At 36.4% G+C, this 25,631-nt stretch overlaps 1 protein-coding gene across 2 annotated transcripts in view; it reads left to right on the plus strand.

Moving 5' to 3' along the window:
* Nucleotides 1-25,631, plus strand: part of LOC132197074 (kinesin-like protein CG14535) — a 215,579-nt gene that overhangs the window by 136,383 nt on the left and 53,565 nt on the right. For both annotated transcript variants that reach the window (XM_059620122.1, XM_059620123.1), the window contains one exon: nucleotides 10,935-11,109. In XM_059620122.1, coding sequence (XP_059476105.1) covers nucleotides 10,935-11,109 — 175 coding nt within the window. The remainder of the gene's footprint in view (nucleotides 1-10,934; nucleotides 11,110-25,631) is intronic.

Consider the following 25,631-nt stretch of genomic DNA (forward strand, 5'->3'; position numbering starts at 1 on the left):
ACACCATCCATAAGTTCAAAATTACAAATTTAATCGGTTAAAGAGAGAGATAGAGAAACTTAAATTGTAGACTTTTCCTTCTCTTGAGGATTCCAAAGTGACTCTGATAAAAACGTTTTTGACAATTCGTTGCATTTTCTAATTTATATTTAAACTAAATTATTTCCAACAAAAATACATATCATACGTTTTGGTAGTTTTTTTTTTTAATCTGATTGGAGTACATAACCATTTTGTAAATAGGAAACATATTGAGCTCTCTTCAAACTAAACAACACAAATCACTTGACACTTGACATTAAAAAACGACCCGTTCTCCAAAGCAGTCGCGTCGAGAGCGTATATTTTCATTTTTTGCCCTCACAGTCGGTGGCAACATCTGGAGGCGATGAAGTCACCTGTCTGACAGTATTAATACTTTGCACCCAACAGCAGCAGCTACATTATAAATCACCAACCAACACAAACAACGCTCTCGGAAAAAATGAAATATAAAAAAAAACGACCGACTGCTGGCCCCTCTCGGTCTCTTTTGATGGAAAATCGAAGTGGGCACCATCAGCTTTTCGCTCGCTGGCACAAACAAACGCAGCATCGGGGCTTTGCGCCATCAGTGTGTGCGTCGCTAATTGGCCAGCGTTGGCGCACACGTTCCCAGAGTAATTATTCTCTTTGTCAGAAATGAGGCGAAATTGCGAGAGATCGCACTTTCCTCGAAACTTCAAAGCGGCACATTATTTCCTATTCTCTATTACGACTTTGAAATATAATGATGTCCTCTTTCAGTCCAAGTTATTAAACGCTTCAAAAAGAGGTGAACGTGAAGAGGCTTTCGCTGCTTTGATGGATTATTTTTTGGAGAGCACTTTCCCTCTCCTCCTCAAAGTCTCTGTTGCCCTGTGAGTTTATGTCGGCTCCTGTATTGTCTAAGTAAATTGCGCAAATGAGCCGCAACTAAATTTATGTAGCAAAGGAAGAGTGTTTTTAGTAAAAGAAAGATTTTAGAACTGCTAGCATTTTAGTGAGTGATAATTATGTTCTCACGTAATGGCGGAAATACATTATCGATACTCATGTGCTATTCTAGGGACAAAATAATAATTAGTTACGCAATTCTGTATTCCATTTAAAAATTCTAGAGATAAAAAAAATTATTTTCAATCAGACAAACACTTGGGCATTGGGTTATATTTAAAATTTTCAAGACATATAGATTAGAGCATTTAAAAATCTGAATAAAATGGTTCAGAAAATTTCCTACGCAACTCATATTGGCTGTTGCAATGGATTTTTATTTTTGAGCCGAAAAAAATCAACATTCATATGGTTTCTATACAAAATAATGATTAATATTAAAAATGAATGAACTTATTAAATTGATTTTTATTCAATTTTTTTTAACAGATTCTCAATTCTTCCTCATTTTAACAAGAGCAAAATTTGGAAAAAAAAATATTTCCCATTGAGTAGCAAAAATTCCACTCCATTTATTTCCACGAGAATTTATATTGAATAGCTATTTTCGTTCGAATTGAAGCCCTTGAGCTGGAGCATATTTAGACAAAAATCCTCCACTCGCCAGCAAATCTTGTTTTTCGCGTCAGAGCGAAATGATCGTTGGCCGAAAGGGTTGCCATGGAGAGGACGCCCCCGTCCACCCCACTCCACCGCCCCCAACAGGTGGAATTAGTCGGCGAGGCGAGCGGACGAGGCTTCAAATCACATGCTCGCGAGGCAAATCCTGCGACACAACCCACACTGTGGCCACTTCATTTCGCTGCCCGGGGAGCAAAATTTTTTTTTTTACCTTATCCCAATATTGTTTAAGTGAAGCCTGTTGAAACAGGCTCTTTGTTTAGTCCGTGATAAAAATGAAAAGCACATATTTTCCATTTTAAATAATCACTAAAAGCGTCCCATTCAAACTAGCCTCACAAAAGATGCTTTTTTTGTGTGTGCAAATTTTATCCGGAGTTCGAATTGAATAATTTTCCATTATATCCAGATAGGGTGCACTGCATTTTCTTTCTTTGGAATTCGTCAGCCCCTCCTACATCAATTACGTCGCGATCCACCACGCGTGCAAAAATAATAACGTGTGTGGGTACGAGTTTATTGTTCGCGTGTGGGTGTGAGTGAAGAGACTTATTATTTTTCTTGCTCACTTCCTATTGTTTACACCTTCAGAGAGAGACTTTGGCGTAAAAAGAGGCACCGAACAATGACGTGGTATTGATTTTATTATCCGTCCGTTCATTCGGCGCATGAAAACACAAACACCGGAGGGAAGCAGGCGAACCAAATAATAATGAGACAGCGCCGACAGTCAAAATAAATTATGATTTGTATAAATATATAAGAAATCTTCAAGACAAATAAACTCATCAACTTTTAAAGAGAGTAATTTGCAAACAATATTATAATATAATATTTTTAAATAAATAATTTTATTATAGACATATTTTACTGAGTTTTGGCTTGATTATTATATTATAATTTAATAATTTTAAATTAAATACTTTAATTTTATTAAATATACAATACACAGTATTTTTTTTAATTAACTAACAAACGATTAATCTGGAAAGTTAATATGTCCTTTTCTAGTGTTACTTAAATTTTAAAATATTTAGAACTATTCAATCAACAAACATTGTGAACTGGAAAGAAAATTTCAGAAAGGCCACAGGTGAATTTGACTGATATGTAATGTGTTACAATATATATAAAATTGAAGCATAGCTGCAAATTATATATTCATATTATTAATATTTATTCAAGTTATGACAAAATCAGTAATATTCTACCTCTTTGAATTTTGCCAAAATATTCGATGGTAATTATTGAGTATTTAAAAGCACATTTATGGTAATCATATCAGATGAAGTTGACGAGAAAAATCATGAAGAGCTCCTGAGAAATGCAGAAGTGTGTGAATGTTTCTCTTTTTAATCAATACTTTCAATGAAAATGATATAAGAATATGTTTTTAATTATATTTCAACGCCATCCTTTACTTTTATTCGCTCCGTTATCCTCAGATGAATTTTAATAAGGTAATGGACGCGTGGTTTCGCTTTTCGACTCGAAACATCCATCACATCGCTCCCTTTTATTGTTTCCATAAATTGCGGATCCAATATGCTCGGGTGGTGGCTGCTGGCTTATATCCCGCGCCAACTTTGCATAATGGCGAATGCGACACTCTTCTTTATAGGGGAAGAGAACACATAAAAAAGAAAAGAAGAAAGAAGGACGAGCGGGGTGCAAATCATAACCAAGAGAGAAAGAGAGCGGGCGGGCGGGCGGGCGCATGAATAATTTGGCTGCCGTAAACCAGCAGATTTGGCCATTCAGCAAATGTCAGATTATGAACGAAAGCAACACCTTCTCGCTCCGCACGATTGAATATTTTTCACATTTTTCCCCAGATCATCCTCCTTTTCTAATTTATCCTCGGCATTATTATTCGCAGCCACTGCTCTGCCGTTTGATGGAAAAAGTTTGCGGCGATAACTTTTAGAGCTTCCGAAAAGACGTTCCGCCCCGGCTTTAAAGGACTTGTCGCGTCCCATGAAAATGAAGTTTAGCCGGCGGATGTTTATGAGCAGAATTTGCTTGATCTATTGATGATACCCCTCTTCGAGTCTGAGCAAAAAGCAAATTTTAGCCCAACCAAGGAAAATTCTGTGAAATATTTCATCTAAAAACTAGCAATTCCGATTTGCTTTTCTTGAATTGGTTCAACCACAGATATCTGGCTGGGGAAGGGAAATGATTATTAGCAGGTGGAGCTGCGAGGAGTTTGCGAACCAACAGAGAACGCTTTGTTCTTGCCGAAGACAAAGCTCCAATTTGCCTCGTCAAGTAACTAACAACAAACCTCCCCGCCTCCGTCGGATACTCTTGCACGCGTAATTAGAGAGCATTGTAATTCAGTGAATGCTGGTTATTGAGAGGAAAATCTGCGTCGTGTTTGTCTCCAGGAAAGATGCGGAAAGACGCCTTTGTGAAGTTTTGATATTCTCGTCTGAATCTTCTTACATATGACGAGATTTCACGTGAATTTTGACATTCAAATAAGCTGCAAGCATGTTAACCATTGCATCATGAGCGTTATTTTGATATTCTTGAAAATTTGACAGTATAAGCTTGGTATAAGCCGATTTTACAAATTTGGATGCTTATTAAAACAATGGAAAGAGGATAGTAATGATTAATTATTTTATACTAAGCAAATCAAAAATATTGTTTTTTTCTTACAGGGCATTAACAGAATTATTAGAAAATAAAATAATAATATTAATACAAGATCAATAACTAAACATAATTTAAATTTTCCTATTTTATAGTTTTAAAAAAATGCAATACAGTCGAAAAGAACTTTTTTTCTTCCTTTCCTTGAACAAATTTGTTTTGTTAAATTATATTGATACTTCTATTTTAACTAATATTTACATAGCAGTTGAAAACCATTGATAAATATATCAATTCTCAGCGTGTAGACTAGTCACAAAAATTTGTTTATATAATTTTAAAGAAATTTTTATTAGATTGTTTTTTGTAATTTCTGAAAGCTAAATAATTGTAATTAAACATTGGTTATAATCAAAGTTACTTTAAATTTTATTTTTTATTTATATTTAAAAAATAAAAAAATAAACTTTTTAACTATAAAACTTGAATATAAATTAAAATGAGGATAAAATAAAATAATAAATCATTTACAAGTGACTTTTTTTATTCGATTAATAAATTTGTTTTTAAGTATACCAGCGCACAAAAGTAATCGGCACGCATTAATTTCAAAATGCTTTTGTCTAAAAAAAAGATTTTACATACTTTACGGTTGGTTATTAATCAAAATTATTGTGATAGAGAGTTTTATATTTATTCTAATTTAAAAAAAATAATAAAAATAATACTGACTGTTTGCTACTCAATATTTCTATTCTTCTCCCACAAAATCTCAAATTTTCAATTGAATTATATGTTTGAACTGTTAGACCGATAAAAGCCGATGGTAAATAAAACCTAACGAACCCCAGCGGAAACCCCCATCTTTGGGGTGGACAAAATTTCCAAGGGAAATAAGGCACTTGAGCCATTTCCTCGAATATTCCAAAATTCGGCAAATTCATGCGCGTCAGACACGGAAATTGTGTTCCGCATTGCATAATACGTGCGGAAAATAAGGCGCAAGGTGCAGAATGTTGATATGCGGCGACGCATATGGCGTCGGGCTTAAAGCCGTCGGTAAGCCTTCCTTCTCCGCGCCAGAGATACCTGCTGATGTCGGCCCGAGAAAGTCTTTTTCTCCGCTACGTCTCATACATAGGGAATATGGGTCCTGAGCTGTCGGCACGCCATAAAGTCGCGCGGCACAGACTCCCCCGTCGGTGATAGCTTATACGACGGGCGACACATTCTGACCGAAAATGCGCTCACTTTAAACTCGTATAATAGCTTACTTATGGGGCCATGAATTTTTTACGTCTTTTTATATATTGATGGCCGCCCCGACGGGAAAACAAAATAAAATACAACACAGCTGGAAAACAACGTATGTTCGAGTTTATTTTTCGTGTCGGGTGTAATTTTTGCGCCAATGATATTTCGCCGCGAGCGTTGACGCGTGGAATTTCGCGGAAGAGCTTTAGGTGGCCCGTGGGAAAACGCCAGCATATTGCAAATTCGTGGAGCGTAAAAAATACACCAAAAAAATTTGTCAATCCGAATTTTTAATTTTATGGAGGATGGAAAATTTGCAAATAGCACTAACAGTAATAAAAAAAAATGAGCTTTAATCAGATGACTATATTATGATTCAACCTAAAATATCGATTGCTTTAGTTTTAATTCATGAAATATTAAAACAAATGAGTTTTGATCTCAAAAATGGACCTAGGCAATTAACTATAAAATCTTTGATCGACTCTATGCTAATTGATATAAAATTTTTTCATGAATCAGTCTATTGACGATCACAATGTAATTAATGTGGTAAAACGTTATGTATTAGTTTGAATTCCTGATAATCTTCAGCTTACTAATAGGCATGGGAATAGTATTAGGGGTCAGCGATAGCGGCTGAATTAGAAGTTTCTTGCTAAAATTTAAAATTTTTACACCTTAACTGTTAAGATTTACAAATTTATTGTTTTTAAAAACATAAAACCACCTGCCTTAGTGTTAAAAGAAACCTTATTTATTGATGTTCAAAAATACGGTATTATGGAAATAATTTTTATCTTAAATAAAAATATAATAATGTTTCAAAATTTTAATAATAATATTTTTATAAAATTTAAAAGTCAAATTATTTTGCTTGTAAAATAATAATGTTTTTTTTTTTATATTAAACTGCAACTACTAATATTGCACATGTCGATTATTGTTATTTTCTGCTATCACCCTCAATCGGGGCAGATTTTTCTCCCCCAAAACCTTACATTGAGAGGAGGGCATCGAAAGTGTCTTGGCCGCCCCCGGTATTTATGTCTTGGAAATATTTATTTAGCTGCGGCACACAACAGGCGAGGAGAGCAAGAACCCCAGGTGGAGTCACGTGACAATATCTCTGCAGAGCCCCTTTCGCACGCGCGGCATGCAACCCTCGATGCAATCCATCACTCGGTAATGATATTATCACCTTTAGCTCTCTCTCTCTCTCTCTCTCTCGCTCGCTCGCCACTAAGCCTTGCAGCACACAAACGGGGAGAACCAAAGAGAGAGAGATAGTCCTGTATGAAAAAGCAGCGGCCCTCACGGAATTTCACTCGGAAAATCGAAGTTTGCCAATCGATACAATTAAAAGGGTGCGGATTTGCAATTTATTTACCCTCGGAATCGACAGCTGCAAATCTGCTTAGCTTTCGACGCGTCTACACCGCTGCGTTTAAATCCCGAAAACAAACAATTCTCGAACATTTTCTAAAAAATCTGTTTTGACTTGGAGTGCGACGTGCCCAGTTGGCAGCAAACACGATTTCTCCATTTTAACCGGTTGAAATATTCATGCACCGGCCGTGGAAAGGGTTGCTATTGACACACCGCTCGTCGCATTTTTCCGTCATCACCTAGCTTTCCGGGCCGCGCGCGTCACTTAGGGCACTCACCCGTGAAATTGGAAAGCATAACTACAACGCACACTGCCGCCAGACTCGGCTGCACTATTAACGCGCACAGGCGCCATCAAATATGCAAATACAGACAGTCTGGTGCCGGAAAATAAAAAAAGAAGGCAGCTTGTTGTGCAGCGGAATGCCTCAATTCGCCGCAGATTCCTCGCTTTTTAAAGTGACACTCGATACACTTGGAAAGCAGCATCCAATTTGCTGCGAATGGAGCGCAAATATAAAATTGATATTGGTAAAGGCGCTGAAAACGAATATGAACAAGGATGTAAGAGTAGCAACAACTGTTGAGTTGTGGAAATGTGGTTTATTGGTATATCGAGAAGAGATAAATAAATTAGATATTGGTGTCTCTGCATTTGACATTTTTGCAGCAGAAGTAGTAAAATTAAAATAAGACCTTTTTATTTGAGAAAAAAAATGAATATTTCGGGAAATTCAATAGAGAATATAACTATAAAAATGTTTTTTATTTTGTTTAATTTAAACTTAATTATAGCGATAAAGAAATCTGATTATCTCTTCAGTTTTTACAAATATTCAAATGCTAAAAGGTAAAACTAGATAGAAATAATTAAATTTTTTAGCTAAATTTAAAATTTATAATTAACAGAAAATGTTTCTGACATAACCTTTTACGTTTAAAATGAATGCTGGGGTTATCGGAGGTAAATTTTTGCCTCATAAAATTGATTGAAGTGATAAGTAATAAAATTAATCATTTAACTCTAAACTAAATTTTTCTTTAAACGTAGTTTGTGGCCATTAAATTGAAATAAATATTTGTTTAAAATAATTAGACCCATTCTTTCTGATTTAAACATCATAATTTATTAATTAACCGACTTGCAACAATTTCACTTGATTATAATTTCTAATTTCTCACATTCTCTACGCTTAAATCCATTTTCCACAACGATATTAATATCCAGCCAAATTGGTTAGAAATTTGAATTCCTGTCACCCAGTCAATAACACATATTTCTCGCGCACCAGCACTCCTAATTATGCCAAAGCCAAAACCACATCAAACGGTTCTGTCGTCGGTGAGGTCGCCGAAATTAATTCAGCAAGGTGTCCTCCGGTTTCAAAGACAAGCCACCGACGGGTATCGCCGCGAGAAACAAAGCCAAAGGAATGCAAATTCGCAGCGATGACCTGCTGCACAGGACAATTGATGCATAATGCATGACTTGGTGCGTAATTCGGGTGTCGTCTCGGTACACAACGCGTCCGTACCTTGCTTGGCGCTGTTATTGCCACCCCCGGAGGCGACGACACGGAAAGGGAGGGTGTACTTTCACGGCTGTTTGGCGATATATATAAATTCGCGCGCGCGCGAGAAAAGGGGGAGGCAATTTTACTACCGAAATCTTCCGTCCTGACTCTATCTGGCTGTGGGTAATATGTAAATTTTTATTTCCAACACGGATTCACCGCGCGATTTCCCCCATTTTCGGATCCGATGCTTTTTCCGCGACATTAAAAGCGCATTGATAAACAGAGCGAGTGGGGTTATCAGAAAATAGAGTTGCGGTGCTTTGATTTTATATGCCACGTTCTGAACGGCGGACTTTTCTCTCAAGAGGCTATGTGCACCGCTCGTTGAATTTCAAACGAGACAAGACAGAAATAAAGCCAATAACCATCTGTTCAAATTGCAGTTTCTTGTTGGAGAGTCAATGACCTCAGAGATATCTTTATTTAAAAAAACGTAAGCCTAAGATTCAATTCTGGCAAATAAAGTCGGTGCCTTTTCAGTTGAAAACAGAGAAAATGTCTGAAATTGGATTTGCCGGAGAGGACAATTTAAAATTCCTCTAGTCTGATGATAACAAACGAGCTGCGTTCGGAAGCCGGCTGGAAGGATGGATGGTTTGGGTCGCTAGGTAGATTGCGTTGTAGCGCCGCGGGCCTTTTCCAAAAGAGATGATGGCATGCCGAGGAGCTGGCAGGGGAGAGCGAGTGTGCAGCTATGCAACCCCATAAGCAAACCGCGTGCGCCACCCATTCGACGGTTCTCTCTCTGTTGATTCGATTTGGGTCGCAGAGGAAGCCCTCAATTTCGAGTATACACTCGAGTTCCTTTTGTGCGCCAGTTATTAAATACATTCGGGCCCCCAATGGCTCACCTGTGGGGAAAGGGTGAATTTCCAAACGGGTGAAATGTGAATAAATTAAAAGTCCCTGAAGGCAGAAATAAGATTGGATTTTTATTCCAACGTTGAATTTTTACTCTATTTGGTAAAAATGAAATTTTGATTTCTTTTCCGTGAGGACAAAATCATGATAAGAAGAATTTCAACAACATATCCGTAGAAATCGGAGCGTTTTTTTCATTAAACCCAAATTATGTTCACTCCAGTGGTCCCGGAGCTTGATTCTCCGGCCCAACTAATCTCCTTCTCGTTCCACCTCGTGGCAATTCTGGTCGTCTCTGGGAAATGGGTGAATAAAGTTAATTACCTTAGGCCGGAGAGCCGGCCAAATTGGTTACAAATTGGCGTCCGCCATTATTACTTAAGAATGTGGTGGCTTTTCTCGTTCTTTTTTTCTCTCTCTGCCGCTCTTCTTTTGTGTGGCAGTGTAATGCCGGAGAAATGCACTCCAGTTAAGGAACAGAAGATGAAGTAAGGGAAAAGTATGGCGGGTAGTAGTTTCCCGTCGAACACGTGCACCGCCAAACTTGCGGTTTCCATAGTAACCCTTGCATTCTTCGCCTGTTCACGGCCTGGAATGTAACAGACACGAATTTTTATATGTGTACGTATGAAAGGGGAAGCGACTCGGGCGGAATGAGAAATTATGACGTCAGTGGAGAAATTTATTATCCTGGTGTCGATTAAAAATGAATGGAAATGTCTCCATTCATGATCACAATCAGGTGCTTAGCCAAGCGAGTTAAGACCAATTTTCAGGTGCAGAGTAAACGGATAAATCGCTCCTTTTTATTATATTTTTTTTACTTCTCTCTCTTCCCGGCGAGGCTATGCAATACGCCGGTGCCGTCTGCCGTGCGCGTTGCATACCTGCTCGCGTGGGCCGCGTCGTAATTGAATCGCGCACGCAATCTCTGCATTACGGCAGCTCGTTTAGATGGCTTTAAAGTGCTTTAAAACTATTTTTAAAGTTGCTACCGGCCGTAAAGAGGGCCGCCCGAATGGCCGATAAATCAAGTTTATTGTGAGTTATGTCGCCGATTTCGCTGTCGCGACAAAGGTGTGTGTACTTTTAAAAGCGGGGAAATTCAATGTTGTGCGTGTCTCATGCGCAGATTGGTGAAGTTTTAAGTGGCCGTAAAATTAACGCAAGTGAACAGGTCTTTTTAAAATTAGTCATTTTCATTAAGAGCAATGTAAACTGATAACTGATTGTTATTATTATTTGATTGATATAATATTTAAAGAAATATTATGCATATGTATAAATTGAAAATTTAAAAACCTGAATATTTTACCTCAAAATACAATAATTTGAATTCACGAATTATGAATATGATCACAAACGAGATTTGAAATATCGTCAGTATGACACTTACTTTTAATCATGTTTGAATGACTCATAAAATTATTGTGATCCTTGATATTTTTATATACTTTGTCCAAAATAGACTAAATTTGAGGTGTTCGTGGTAATCAAAATATTATTTCATCCAAAATGCTCTGCTTATATAAATAATCTATGAAAATTAGAATATTAAAATAAATTAAACAATAAAATAAAATAAAACCGCACAGTAAATTATTTTAAAATTTTTCAAAATATATTTTTTTTCTAATAAACTAATTTTTGTTTTAGAGCGGCCCAAAAGTTGAACCTTTCATCTCCACATCGACGCAAGCGGCACTCGTCCGGCGAGGATGAAGCCCACTTTCGCAGCGACTTCAGCGGCGCCCTGGCGCGGTCGCCGCCGTCGGTGCCGCCGGCGCTGCTGCGACGCATCGGCGTGCGAGAAGTGTCGACGGTTGGCAAGGTAAGAACAACACTCAAAATGAATTTCCGCGTCTCCTCACGTCCTCCTCCTCCGCGTACGAACATCGTCTTTGCCAAAAGTAAACAAAGCTCCTCCGCCGCAGAAGGAGAAGAAGATAATCTGATTACATTTTCAAAAGTTCACAACGCGCGCGCGTCTTCTGGAGCGGATGACAAGAAAGCGACGACGAGCACGACAACGCGTCTCGCAACTCTCATTCTTATTCATTTTGCCGCGCTGTCATAAACATTCGCGCCGCACAAGAAGCGCCGCGTATATAATTTCGAAAATGGAAAATTTATGATTGTTTCGCGACGTGTTTATGCGACCATTGTTTTTATGCAGAAATGAAGATTCACGAGAGAATATTGCTAGATTTTAACATAAATATTTCTTTTGGATTCTTTAGAGTATTTCACAGCCGAGAAAAAATTATAATATAAGATATAATTTATTTTTAGTGCTTGTAAGGAAAAAATTATTAATCCAGCAGCTTGTGGAAGAAACAAATATATTTTTTGTGAAATAATCTCGTTCAGATACCAATTAGGAGGTAATTGAAAAAATTTTAATTCAAAATAGAATTAGAAAATAACGTAAAATAGCAAAATTAATAGAAAATTTTGCTCTGATTTTAAATGAAATGAGTATAAAAAATAATGAAGTAATAAGTCCTTAATCTAATTAAATTATTATCATCACACCAAAATTTTCCTCCGTTATATTGCTTATTCTCTTGACTAGCTAAATATATTTTATTTTGAAGATATTTTCATTTAAGATCTATTAAAATCTATATTATTAACTTAATCAATTAAGCAATTGATATATATATAAAAACTTTTGTTTCCATGAAAGGTTTAGAAGCCCTATTCTGGCAAAACATGGGAGTTGCTGTTAAAAGAGAATGCTCAAACAAAGCTCCGAACATTCAAATCGGAATTGCCGGTTGGCTTGGCTGGTGTCAATTGCTGGTGCATTCGCATTTCCATTGGTTTTTTCAGCGAGGTTTATGCGAGTAGCGGCCGCGCACCCCGTGTTTTATATCCTCAAAGCGGCCGTAAAAAGTGTCACACGAACTATGCTTTTTATGGCGTCACTGAGTGAGGAGTGCGCCATGCAAATATAAAAGCGGCAGGTATTATAATAACTCGCAGTGCCCGTGCGGCAGTTAAAAGTGGCTTTAATAACTCGCAAGAGATGTTTTAATCATACTTCATTATGACCGGCGCCGGACTCGACTGCTTTTATTATATTCCGTGGTGTCTTCATTCTCTCGTCATATGTGTGAGGAGCTGAAAAATATATGCAAATAGCTGCAGTGCCATAAAAATAAACCCTTTTAGTGCCGAATTCTTTGATGTTTGCTGTAAATTCCATCACTGCAAATTTAATACCCCCCTCTGCATGCGCAAAAAAAATGTGGCAACCGACGTCTTTTTTCCGTCTCTGTGCAAAAAGCGGCCAAACACAAACACAGAGCGTTGTGTGCCGACGAACAGAACGCGCCGGCTTTTTCTTCTCTCTCATTCGGTTGGCCTGCCAAAACAGCCTCCAGTTAGTGCGGAAAATTGCCCCTTTTACACAAAACGTTGGCCATTTTTTTAGCACAACCGAGTTAAAATATTAAATAAAAGCCTGCCGCACTCGAATGAGGAAAAGCTCTCTGTGTGTTTTTTCCTTGGATAAATAAATTTGTCCCATGCGGATGAAAAATGGTTTAGAGAAGGTTCAGATTGCTTAAACTTTACAACACTGCAACTAACAATTAAATATAATAGAGAAGTATTTAAATTGTACTCTAGTATAAAAATTTAGCAAGTAGCAGTATTTCAATAGAAAATAAACATAGGATAAAAAAAATTATTTTATTATTCAAATGTTTTTTTTTTAAATTTATAAAAAGCTGCAATTTATAATAATATTATAATATAATATTATTTGAGTCATTTACCAGCATGTCTGATAGTTTTATATTGAATGACTTTTTCCACTTAATGTAATGTAAATATAATATTGTTTAGCCTTCCATATTTATTTAAAATTTTATTTATAATATTGAAACCCCCAAGGAGTTTCATGCTTGTCAGCTGTCATGCTTCTTTCAGTCGTTTCTTAGATATCAAATTAATTATAATGCGCATTCATATCAATAATCAAGTTATTCCAATCAAATGATAATTTAATAAAAATAAAAATAATAGGATTGAGAGATACTCATTTTGCTAATAAAAAAATTGAGTCTCTCTCGATTGCATTCTAAATATTTTATAAAAGTTCTTTTGGAATTTTAGCTGCATATGCAGTATCAATCTATAATATTAAAAACAAATTTTTAGAGCCATAAACCTTTGCCCCGCTCACCCAAGTGGCAAATTGATCGAATATACACGAATTTATTTGCCGCAAAATCCAATATTAAGCGTGGCTCACGAGGCGTTATTGATAAAATTATTATTACTCGCGTTCACTCGTGCAGTCAGCAGCTCTCTCTTTGCTCCCGGTCTATATTTTTGCTTTCACGCTCAGTTGCTCTCCTCGCATTTGAGCACCTTGATTTGGCGATGGCGTGCAAAAATTCAGTCGGAATCTCGCGTGTGCCATTTCCGTTGGGGAAAAAACAAACAAATAAGCGAGCGGAGGGTGGATTCGACCGGAGCTAACAAAGGCAGAAACGGATTAAGCCGCCGCCGCCGCTCCGTTGCGCCGCGTACGCCCGGTTTTAATGAATTTTTAATCTTCTTTCACTCGGCATCATTCGGCGGAAAATGAGAAAAGTTGGCAATATTGGTTTCGAATCCGGAGACAAAAAGTTGTAACTAAAAGCGGCCGGTGCCGGAAACGTTAAAACAACACAACAAACAACTGCTGCTCTCATCTTTTTATTTCTGTTAGGAAAAGTTTTGTACGCAACGAGCAGACTTTGTAGGGGATTAGGAAAGAGCCTTCACGGCCGTCTTTAATCGGCTCAATCCTCATGAGGTCAAGCAGGATATTGGCCATCTGCGTCCACATTAGTGGAACTACTCGGTCGTTTTTTGCACTTTTGTCTCCGATACGAAGTGAAAAGGGCGCCGGAGGGAGAAAGTGTCCGAAACAATTCCACTCTCACTTCCGTATCGGACGAATCGAGGCAAGAAACTTTCTGTGTGCAAATGAAAAAGTCAACATTATATAGCATTCTGTTATATAAATATTCTAAATTCTTAAAACGTTAAATGAGTTTGATAGTAATAAAAAAAAAATAAAAAAAAAAAATTATTTACCTTAAAATTGTGTTCCATTCAGATAGTTTCTGTAGCTTGCAAAAAAAAATCGAGAAGCTTAAACAAAAATGCACAAAAATTTCATTACAAAATTAATTGTGAAGTCAAAATCTAAGCAGAAAAATTATAATCATTGGAATAAGTATACGCAAATTAAATCCAGAGAATGAGTTATTTATGATTTTGCTTACAATAAGTTTGAAGGACCACTCTGGGTAAATAATTTACCATAATTTATTGCAAGCTAATTATTTAAGTAACCAGAAAAATTGTTGTGAATTAAAATAGACAAACAAAAGATCATTATTTGAAACTTTATAATAAAGTGAAGCAAACTAAAAATCACAAGAAATAATTTTAGTATTGAAAATAGAGGGATTTTGGAACATAACTCACCCTATCCAACTATATATTTGATAAAACCAATTTTCAGAAAATCGTCGAAACTAAATTTGCGTGCCAGGCATGCCAGCTCACGCGCTGGACGCGACCACGGTTTTGTTCCCTCTCTCGTTTTTCACCCTAATTGATTAATTAGATGGAGGCGTATCCGTTTCCAAATATATGTGTATCGGGCGCGTGCGGAAAATCTGATGATGGAGTGTAAAAATAGGAGGTGCGCCAGTGTTAGCCAGCGGAACAATTCATTGAGCAACACAACATGCTAATACAATTAGAGAGCAGCATTCCGGGGCACGGGGGATGAAAACGTATTTGTGTGTTCGTCTCTCTCTGGGCACACGACCACCACCCTCGCATGTACCGGCACACGCACTCACTCACACACACACGCCGGGTGAAATCGAGCTTGGGGTGACGGTGACGACGACGACGGGGCGGCAATTGCATTAAGGGCGGGCGACAAATTTGAATTTGCACCATCACAAATAACGAACGAGTGAAAAAAGCCATTTCCCCATCGCGCTCTTCCGCGTGTGTATCTTGTTTCCCTTTTAACACTCCGGCAAACGCAATTTCGACGCCCGGGCAAACTTTTAAATTACGCCAAGATGAAACAGCACTTCTGGATATTGCCGGAGAGAAAGAGAGACGCAAAAACCTGCTGCTGCACACACGTGGTCGCCAAATTGCATTGGGTTTGGCTGCCGTAAGTGAACAATAACCCAGTTAATAACTGGACAGACGAAAAGATTCTTTATTTCGCTTTCAAATTCATTTTAGTAATTGATCTTTATTAAATTAGTCAAACTTTTTCAATTCATAGACAATTTTTTAACCTGTAGAATCATTTTTTAATTTCTCAAGTTTTATTCCCATCTTGGTGCTTCTAGATTATCAAGCACTAGTCTTTTATTTTCCATTATGCGTAATTTTAATTTTTAGTTTTGATTATAGAAAAGATTTGACAACAGTTAGTTTCCAAAAATTAAAAATAATCTTCAATGAAATATTTATTTAATTTAATAACTTGATTTTCTAACATTCCCATTCCTTATTTTCATAAAAAATCAGTTTCCATTACTTCTTTAGAATTTCATAAACAAAGAATAGCTTTTACATGATTGCACTTCAGATTTTCAACAATTAACCTTTCAGCCTAAAAAAGCACAAATTTTTTCTGGGAAAAGACTTTTTTCATCAACCTATAAAAACACTGGATATTTGTTGGAAAATTTTTTTAATTACATTTTTTCTCTCTTTGAAGAGCTGAAAAAATAACGGACTCGATATCACCACGGCAGCAATTTCCAAATTAATTTTCCCCATCAAAAAAGTGGCCACTCCGCCGGACTGTGTTCATGCTCTTGTAATTTTCGAACCAGCCAGCACCAGAGGGTGAAGAGCAAAAGCTCATCTCTGGACGTGCGTGCGTGCGGTTATCACACTGTTTCGCTCTCCGCCGCGATCATTATGTGGCACGAGTGAGCAGCCGATGGAATTTATTGGAGCCACAGTATATATGCATGCGTGTATGTATATTTTGAATGCAGCCGATTCGTGTGCAAAAATCCTCCGGCAATCCGCCCAGCGCCCCCCACGCCACCGATAAAAAGGCGGGCACGCATTTTTACACGATTATTATCATTTCAACCTTCAGAGTGTAGAGGAATTATCGTAAAATTTTATGATCTCACACTCGAGCGCATATGAAAATAAGCCTGTGTTATAATGACTGTGCGGAAATTACACCTGTTCTTGGTTTTTTTACGTGTGGTGCGATTTTATTATGCTTGTATCATCTCCAATATTTTTTAAAGTCTCAACTCATTTTTATTAATTACTATTCAGAGCTAATTTTTGTTAGATGACATAATTGAGGCAGTGATTTCATTGATTAAATATTATTCAATAGGGCACGAATTTATCGATTTTTTAATGCTTCTTCTAAATTAAAATTATCAAGTTGATTGTAATAAAAAGACGGAAAATCACTAAAGAGGATGAATTATTGCTCCAACAATATGCATTAAATTATGCTCAGCACAAGCAGTCTTATTGATTTTTCCAGTAAAATAAAATTTACTCCACAATTTGTATTCACATGTGAATAATAATAGAATTTAATAATTGGATAAGCAAAATAATAATTAAAATAAAAAAATTTAATGTTGTATTTTGTTTAAAAAATAAAAAAAAATTTAATGCAGCATTTTAATATAAAAATTAAGCTCATAACAGTTTTATATTTTTTGTTACAATTTATTCTGAAGTATTATTTCCATAAGATTTATCATCTACATCAAATAAACAAATTAGGCAGTTACTTTCAAAACAAGCAAGCAGTAGTCTTATCTTTCAAACTTACAATGATTTATTTTAATTAGCGTTTTTCTTTATTTATATATCAATCAACGGCATCAAAAAATATATAATAACTAATTTTGTGTTAATTACTAAGCAAATGCATGATGGCGATTTAGGAAAATCGGAAGAAAAAAATTTATATAAATAGTTATTTTTATATTGTGGCCTTCAATTTAATATAGCAACGGACTAACTTTTACAAAGTAAAGCTATCTATTTTTTAACAGAATAACAACAATTTTTAGTGGTAGCAGCTTCAAATAACTAATGAAATTATTTATAAAAAAATTCTGGCCACATTAAATATCAGACAGGCCTCAAACTCATCAAATTCCTCATGAGATGAAAAAAGGCTATGACTCGTGATCCCGTGCTTAATTTTTTGTCCCTCGCGCGTCTCCACTGCACAAAAGCCGATCAATCCATCCATCAACTTTGTTTCTCCTCGCAAGCAAAGTAAACTTGGTCGTCGTCATCGTTGTTGTTTGTAGTAAAGCCCCTTAAAGAAACAGCGCAGCGGGTGAAGTGCATCGGCCTCGGCAAGGATGTCACCAGGCCGGCCTCGCCGCCGATCCGTCTCTCCCTGAAAGCATCTCGGGGCGCAAATAATCAATCAGTCGTCGCCTCTCAAATTGAGTGCCGCCGCCTTTCTCTTCCTCGTGATGGCTCTCACAAAAACTCCCAGCAGGCCGTGGCTATTATTAAATAAAACTCCCGGCCTCTGCTTCTATTATTATTTCCTCCTTCTCTCCTTGGCCGCTCGGCAATTTTCAGTCCATAAAGCGGCGGCAATTTCGTTTGCAGCCCTCGAGATTTGCTGGGGCCGCCGCCATTTCCGCCGGCTTAAAATGCCCCGCTGCAATAAAAATAATCGTAATTCTGCGACGTGGCGATATCAAAATTATTAATTAAATTACGCGTGTCCCCTCTGCAGTTTAATCTCGCGCTGCCACTCACAAAGTGTCCTGACCAAAGTCAGTCAGCCGGCCGGTCAGTAATCCTCGCCGGCCCAACGGATTATGGTTTGGCCGGCTCGGTTTGCGGAATGAAAATGAGACGCACGCTCCATTAGCCGCGACCCCACCGGTTGCCAGGTGAAGTTATTGGATTAGGCAATATGCACAAATGAATTAGAATTCTTGTTCATTTTTTACCAAAGGCTAGCTTTTAATTGCTACAACCTTTTTATCAAAATTAATTTATAGGAAAAAAGCAGAATTAAGTATTTTTATTTATTTAGCGTTTGTAAAAATATGTATAAAAAAAAATTTAAATATAAAGTTTTTTTTAAACTAAATAAAACTTATTTATACAAACTTTACTTTATTTTAGATATTTTCATTAATTTGTTTTCTTTTAATGCAGTAATGCATAAGTAAAACAATTATGCTTCAAACCATAATATTTCCAGTTATATTAGATTCGCAATGAATCTAAAAAATTATTTAGTTTGCAGCTCCATTGCAATACAATAGATTATCATATTTATTTAAAATATAACTGCCATATGGATAAGCGATGAGGTGCGTTATTTGATTCGACAAATCTAATTTCCTTGATTATTAATAATTAAATAAATATCATGCTGCAATAGCTGCACGACAGAATGTATCTATTTATCCTTTAACATTACTATTAGATACAAAGGGCTAATTTTATATTTTAATTCTACAGTTTTACGTTGAAGAAAGCGCAACAACAAAATAAATACATATCGAAATTGTATAAAAAAAGAAGTTCTCTCATAATAATAAACACACGTTATGAGCGAAAAAAATATATTTTTAAATTTTGTGCTGATTGTGTTAGATGCACCTGCAGTAGTAATTTATGTCCGCACTGCAGTGCAACACCCTCTTTTTCGTTGATTAAGCACACGCCTAATTAGTCCCCGCAGCGCGAAAACTGCATTTATTTCATCCCTTAATTCCATGTCCCGAGAGGGAAACTTGGCCTTTTTCTACCCGCTGGCCGGCGAAAGTAAATAACGCACATAAATACATCAAGTGTCAGCGGAGAGAAAAGAGAAGGTTTTTAAACTCGAAACACGCAAAACGCAGAGAGCATATTATTTTTCATAGAAGAATGCTAATTTGGCCGGCGTGCTGGAATTAAATTTAATTGCCGCACCGACCTTTGAAATTTCCCCACCGCACTTTGTGAATGTTTTGAAATTTCAGCCGCTCTATACAATATTTTTTAACTTTTTTTTCCATCCCTTCTTTTTCGCCAGAGAGAGCTAAGCAAGCGTGAAATAATCACATCCTGCGGCTGCTGCCGGGCGTGCATTTTCATAGTCTGGTGTATTTTTTTTCGCACACACGCTGCGCGCACATGCAAATAAAAGATAATGGGATTTACCGCTGGGAAAACAATTTTCCCTCCTCGTGTTCTGACAAAATGTTTTCGTCGTCGGATGAATTGCCGACGAACAATGCGAATTTGCGTGTACATATGTGTGCATTCATCTTTCCGCTCGAATTTCGCCGAACAATGCTATCAAAGTGTTTTGTGCGCGTGATTTTCGTTTGAAGTCGCGCCCGCACTACGAGGGAAAGCTGCGAATTTCGCATCAATCGTTTCAAGCTTAAAAAGGGAATTTGATGGAAATATCCCTTTTGTGCAAACACGAAAACAATGAGAGAAAAATTCACTCAAAAATTCTGATTTTTCAATTACTTTAAAACCGCTCGCGTATTCGCAACTTCAAGTGGGTATATTTCGAGGGAGAGTGAAAAAAATGTGAAGTGTGCGCGGATTGCACCATTGTTTTTGATCGACAGCAGTCGACCATGCGTGTGTTTTATTATTTTATTTATGGGTTTATCACTCACTCTCGCTCGCTCGCTCTCTTTTTTCCTCCCGGGTTCCAGTGGCAATTTAATGGAAAATCGACGCCAGCCGTGAAACACGACGTGACATTGATTTTCACTTCATAATTCATGGCGCAAAAAGAGAGTTTGGCGCCGCACAGCCAGCAGCACTCGCTTCGTAACCGCTTTTTTGCCACAGTTTTTCCAATTGAGCTGTTGAATTAGTTTTGGTTTCCACCTTTTTTTCCAATCCATTTAAATTAAACGGTATTTTGAAATCTGAAAGACTTAGTCTGGACTCTATTCTCTCGTTTAATAATTTTTAGTAATTAATTTTTTTTCAATCAAGTAAAACTTAATAGGATTTGCAAATTGCAACTATTGAAAATAAAAAAAACCTAATATATTTATGGAAAAAATGGATGCAAACTGAACTAAATAAATATTTTAACTAAAGCTGCAGAAAAACCTTCCGCTTGTCATATCAAAACTTTTTATTTACTTATTTGATTTCAATCTTCCCCTGCTATTTTTTAAGAACCTTGTTAAAGCAATGACTTAAGATATTAGTTCTTATTTTTGCTTTGAAAAGATTATTAAAACATTAAATATTTAAATGCTTGGAGTTTAAATTAAAAATATGCCCTGATGTCGTAGAAATATAATTTTGCCTTTTTAGCATTCCCATTGTAAATTTCTATAGAATTTTTTTTTCAGCCACAATTTTTATAAAAAAGGGATACTAAAAACTCTTAATCCTTCTGGTGAAAGTGCAAAAACGTCACATAAATTTTGACATTTACTTGAGTTCTCCCTCAAGTCATCATCAGACGTGAGGCGGGAAGCACCTCTTCACGCTCAAGTGCACGAAAACAACAGCGTTCTCGTCTTTGTGTAAATTTGCGCAGTCTCATCCGCGTGATTTTGCACAGCTCTGAGAGGATTTATATAAAAATCGGCCGGAATCAAACGAACCTTTGATCTCGTTGATGAGCATGAAGAAATTAGCAAAATCACTTTTCCCAAAAGACGCGTGCTCTGATCTCTCTTTCACGCCGCGTGAGAATCGATATTGGAAAGTAAAAGATGACACACGCGCCAGACTAACTTCAAAGACCGCGCGGCACATTGATTAAAACGCCGTTTTAATCTTTGCCCCGACCCGCGAATTCCTTTGTGTCGGTCCAAATTACTCCGCGATTAATCAGGGGAGCAACCGGCGGCTTTCACGCAAACACGCCGGGGTCACACTAGCTGTGAAAGAAAGGAACTTGAATTCCATCTGCCTCCGCCATATATTAATTTTCTTTCTGAGTTTTGGCGAAAACCGACGAGAGATGGAGAAAATGCGAATTTAAATATGAAGATTGCAGAAAAACTTTGACAGATGATTAATGGCAGGGCCAATAATTAGTTGATTTTTAATATTTCTGAAAAGTCATGAAGCATTCTACTTTTGTAACAAATTAAAATACTAAATTATTGCATATTATAAAAGAAAATAAATAAACATTATTTGTTAAATTTATAAACATTTTCAGGTTGAAGCATGAAAATGGTACATTTATATTTATTAAATTTGATATTTTCATTATATTGAGTCAATAGTCAATTTTGATATACCACATATCTAGGACTTAATATTGTTAAATATAAGTAATCATATTGCTAATTTAGGTTAAATGCATATGCAACACAAAATTATATAAAAAATTTAAAACAATATAAATATGATCTATACATCTTTTTATATTCTCTAAAAGTACTCAAGAAAAAAAGAGCTAAAATATACATTTAACTAAATAATTAAAACAAAATATTTACTCAAGAATGAAAAATAATAAAAGATTTATAATTAAATATTTTAAAACAACAAAATAAAATAGCAACAATTTAAAAAATTTACTGCTAGTTCACAAAGTAACTTATTTTTATTAATTTTTTGGCTTTCAAACATCTTTGATGGCAATCATAAGATAATTAATTAATTTAATTTGAATTCTGTGCTAAATTTTTACATCACAGACAATGTCAATTGCTCGAGGGGAAGGAACTGTTCGACAAAAATGCATATCATCTAATTTAAAAAATAAAATAAAATGTTGGTGGATTTGGATGTATCAAAAATCACTTTAACGTTTCTCGGCACGACGGAAACATAATTTCCAGAAGAGAAGGAACCGTTTTGTTGTTTTGCCAACACAACTCGGCACCTTAAAGGGGTGTGTGCGGCTCCCCTTTGCACTGCGCGCTTATTAAAGCTGAAATACCTGCTTACAAATTATTAAATTAACAGTGCGTGGAATTGTTTTTGCCGAGTGAGAGAGAAGATGTTCGCAGCCATTAAGGCCCGACACGGAAAGCCGGGGCGAATTGCAGCGAAATTATAGTTTTTGCGCACGAAGCGCCATTTTCACACACACGAGAATGTTCAACACGTTCCGCTTTATTTATTACGGCTAATGAGTCGGCCTAATGACGCTAGAATTTCGCGACACTAATGATTATACGAGATAATATAATAATTATACATACACATGGTCGGCGCGGATGATTCGGTCGAGGCTGAATATTTTATCTCTGGCCCGGCCGTTTGTAGCAAAGTTTAACTGCAGCACTGGGACGGCCATTGATCACCAGAGATGCCGCTCGCCAGATAACAAACGATCATAATTAGATCAGTTTCAAGCCCCGGCAGTTGCGCCCATTTTACCTACGTCGGTCTGTCTGGATTAATCTGCGTTAGGCCCATTTGCGGCATTAAAAACTGTCTTCTATTCATGATCCGCGACACCCAATGAACAAAAATCATATTGGCGTAATGTGCAAGGATTTTGAGTAAAATTAATGTTTATAAAAAAAAAAAAATTATAAAAAATTATATTTATCTAAATTTCTTTAATATTATTTTTCTTAGTATAATTTTTACAAAAAACTTTAAATACAATTAATTATATTTTACTTATTTCTTATTTCAGTATTTTAACAATTATTTAGTAATTTTTACATTGTTATTATTTTTTTTTCTCAAAATTTACAGCGCAAGAACTGTATAAATATAAAGCATTTTGCTAAGATAGTAAGACTCAATAATATAATTATTACTCTACCCATCGGTCCCATCGTCCAAATGACATGTCTTCCAGAATAGTTGAGGGCAAAAATTGAAAAGTTTTTAATCTTCTTAAATTCTCTATTATGTGCTGCAAATCAAAATCAAACCAAGTAAATTCATAATTATTGTAAGTCCAAAGAATTTATTGAAATTTGAATAAAATTATTCAATTATTTTTCGCACTCCTCAAAATCCTTAGCAAACCCCAGCAAAACTGTAGTTATATTTTTTGAAATTAAGAAAGTATGACATGTATTTAATTAAGACGTATGCTAAAGTTTCCATTCGACCTGCTTGATTCACAAAACTTCAAGACGATTGAAATCCACTAAAAAAAAATCGTCCAGACAAAAAATTTGTGAGCCAATTTAAAGCTTGAACTTTGAAGCTGATATTCATCATCAACTAAAATAATCTTGAAATAAATTATTTCAATTTCCAAAAATCTTATTTAATTGAGCTGTGAAGAAACTTATATTTATTATAATACATAATTTTCTAATTGATTCGTTGAAAAAAATTCTACCATATTTGATTTATCATTAGAAAATTCAAAATAACTTCCTTTGTCCTTTGTCCTAAAACAAAAATATGGTTGTTCGCATGCTTGCTCGTCACCACAGTCATGCGTGACGTTTTAATCAAATTTAAAACCATCTCAATAACAGAGAAAGAGTTTGGATTTTGCGGCTGAGACCCAATGCAGATGACGACGCGAATGCCTCAAAATCGATCAGTTGAGAGCATAAACGTGAAGCGTCACGAGAGAGCCAACTGCAACAATGGCCTTAATGCTTGCTCTTTAAGTCACATAATTCACTGTTCACAGAAAGAGAGTACAAAAGTGGAAAGCAAGAGAGGAAGAGATAAAAGTTTTATCTCGGGCGTCTCTTGAAATATTCAAAGTGAACTTTGTTTGAAACAAACACACACACAAAGAAGTCTCTCTCGCCAGTCGAGATGATGCAACTCGGAGGGACGTGTGTTTTTCTTTGCGTGTGTTCGCTCTTGTACATATCAAATCAAAGTCTTTGTCAAGCGTCTTGCCCAATCTGGACGCGTATAAATCAAGCCATCTCGGTCAAGCTTCCTCTCTTGCCCGACATCGCTCTCTGCAAACAAAAAGCGACTCCAAGAAAGGTTCCTCCTTTTCTTTTTCTTCGTCTAATGAACTGGGAATTTTGCGCCGACTCTGCACGTCAATGAATTTTAATGTCGGTGCACACACGCCCCTGCTGCTTTATTAAAAGGCCCGAACGAGCCGGCAATAAAAAATAACGTGGCCCTATTCTGATTATGGCCGCCATCATGACGGTCCTTTTACACCCATTGCGATCAATTGCGACCGCAAAACGGACTTCACGCAACCCGAGAATTAAATTTTTCCTGCTGCTCTTGCAGAAATGCCTGCGCCAGTTAATGAAAAGTGCATCTCGTATATATGATAAAGAAAATGTGGAAATGGGTTAAATGCGGTGCAGTCCTAACGGTTATGGAAGCATTAGGCTCTGTTTAAACACAATTATATTTTGTATTCTTCATTTCTATAATGTGCTACATAACTTTTCTAAATTGATCAAATCTAAGTTGTAATTTACGTTTATATTTTTAATATTTAATAATATAAAAAATTTTTACTTTTATATCTATAAATTTTTTATTCTTTTTTTCTTTTTTAAGCATTTTTTGTATAATTTTTTTCTATGTTCATGCATGCATTAAAAGTACTAATTATTGTCCTTTTATGCAGAAGCTTGGTCACAATTAAATTACAAAAGAATAAGGAAAATAACTAATATTATATAACTAAAAGTAGTGGGTACAAATTTTACCGAACTGCAGATTAATTTTAAAAATAAAATTGAACCTAACTCAAGAATCTTCTGCAGATTTTTTTTATTTTTATATTTTATAAACAATATTCCTGAGATAAAATGATTTTCCTTTCCCACGTAAAAATCACATCGGTATTTTTATTTTCCAATCTTGTATGAAGACATGGCAAGGGTAGGTGTACGGAAATACATTTTCCCTTGGAGAGCCATCCAGACAAGTTCCATTACTCACAATCAATGAAAACCGCTCGTGCACCCCGACAAGCGAAGGTAGGTGCGAAAAAAGCAAAATGCGCGTGTACTCGGAAATGATATTCAGAGCGAATCCATCTGTGCGCCCCTGAAAAAATGATGGATGCTCAAGTGGGAGTGCTGCAGAACTCCCTCGCCGCAAACTTTCGGCCCTCGCAGGAGTTTGCTTTCTCGCGTGCCGTGCAATCTTTTTAAAGCAGTTTCCATCGCCGTGAGGGGAATTATCACTTGAACTTTCTCAAAAGTCTGGACGCCTTTAAAACACCACCCCTCGTCTTTTACAGCGATCTGCGGGAAAGAAATAAATGCTTTCCGGGGAAGCAAACTTTGCTCTCTTTGAACTTGGCGAAAAAAATCATTTATCAAATATGAGAGCAAATTAAGATTGGTTTTGCGGGATAAAAATGGTTTAAAAGTTGTGTTTGTGTAGAAAACGGAAAGGGTTGAATAATTTAATTGCAGGGGTGCGGAGGCA

This window comes from Neocloeon triangulifer, unplaced genomic scaffold (genome assembly GCF_031216515.1).
Source record: "Neocloeon triangulifer isolate White Clay Creek 2 clone unplaced genomic scaffold, ASM3121651v1 ptg000012l, whole genome shotgun sequence".
NCBI lineage: Eukaryota > Metazoa > Arthropoda > Insecta > Ephemeroptera > Baetidae > Neocloeon > Neocloeon triangulifer.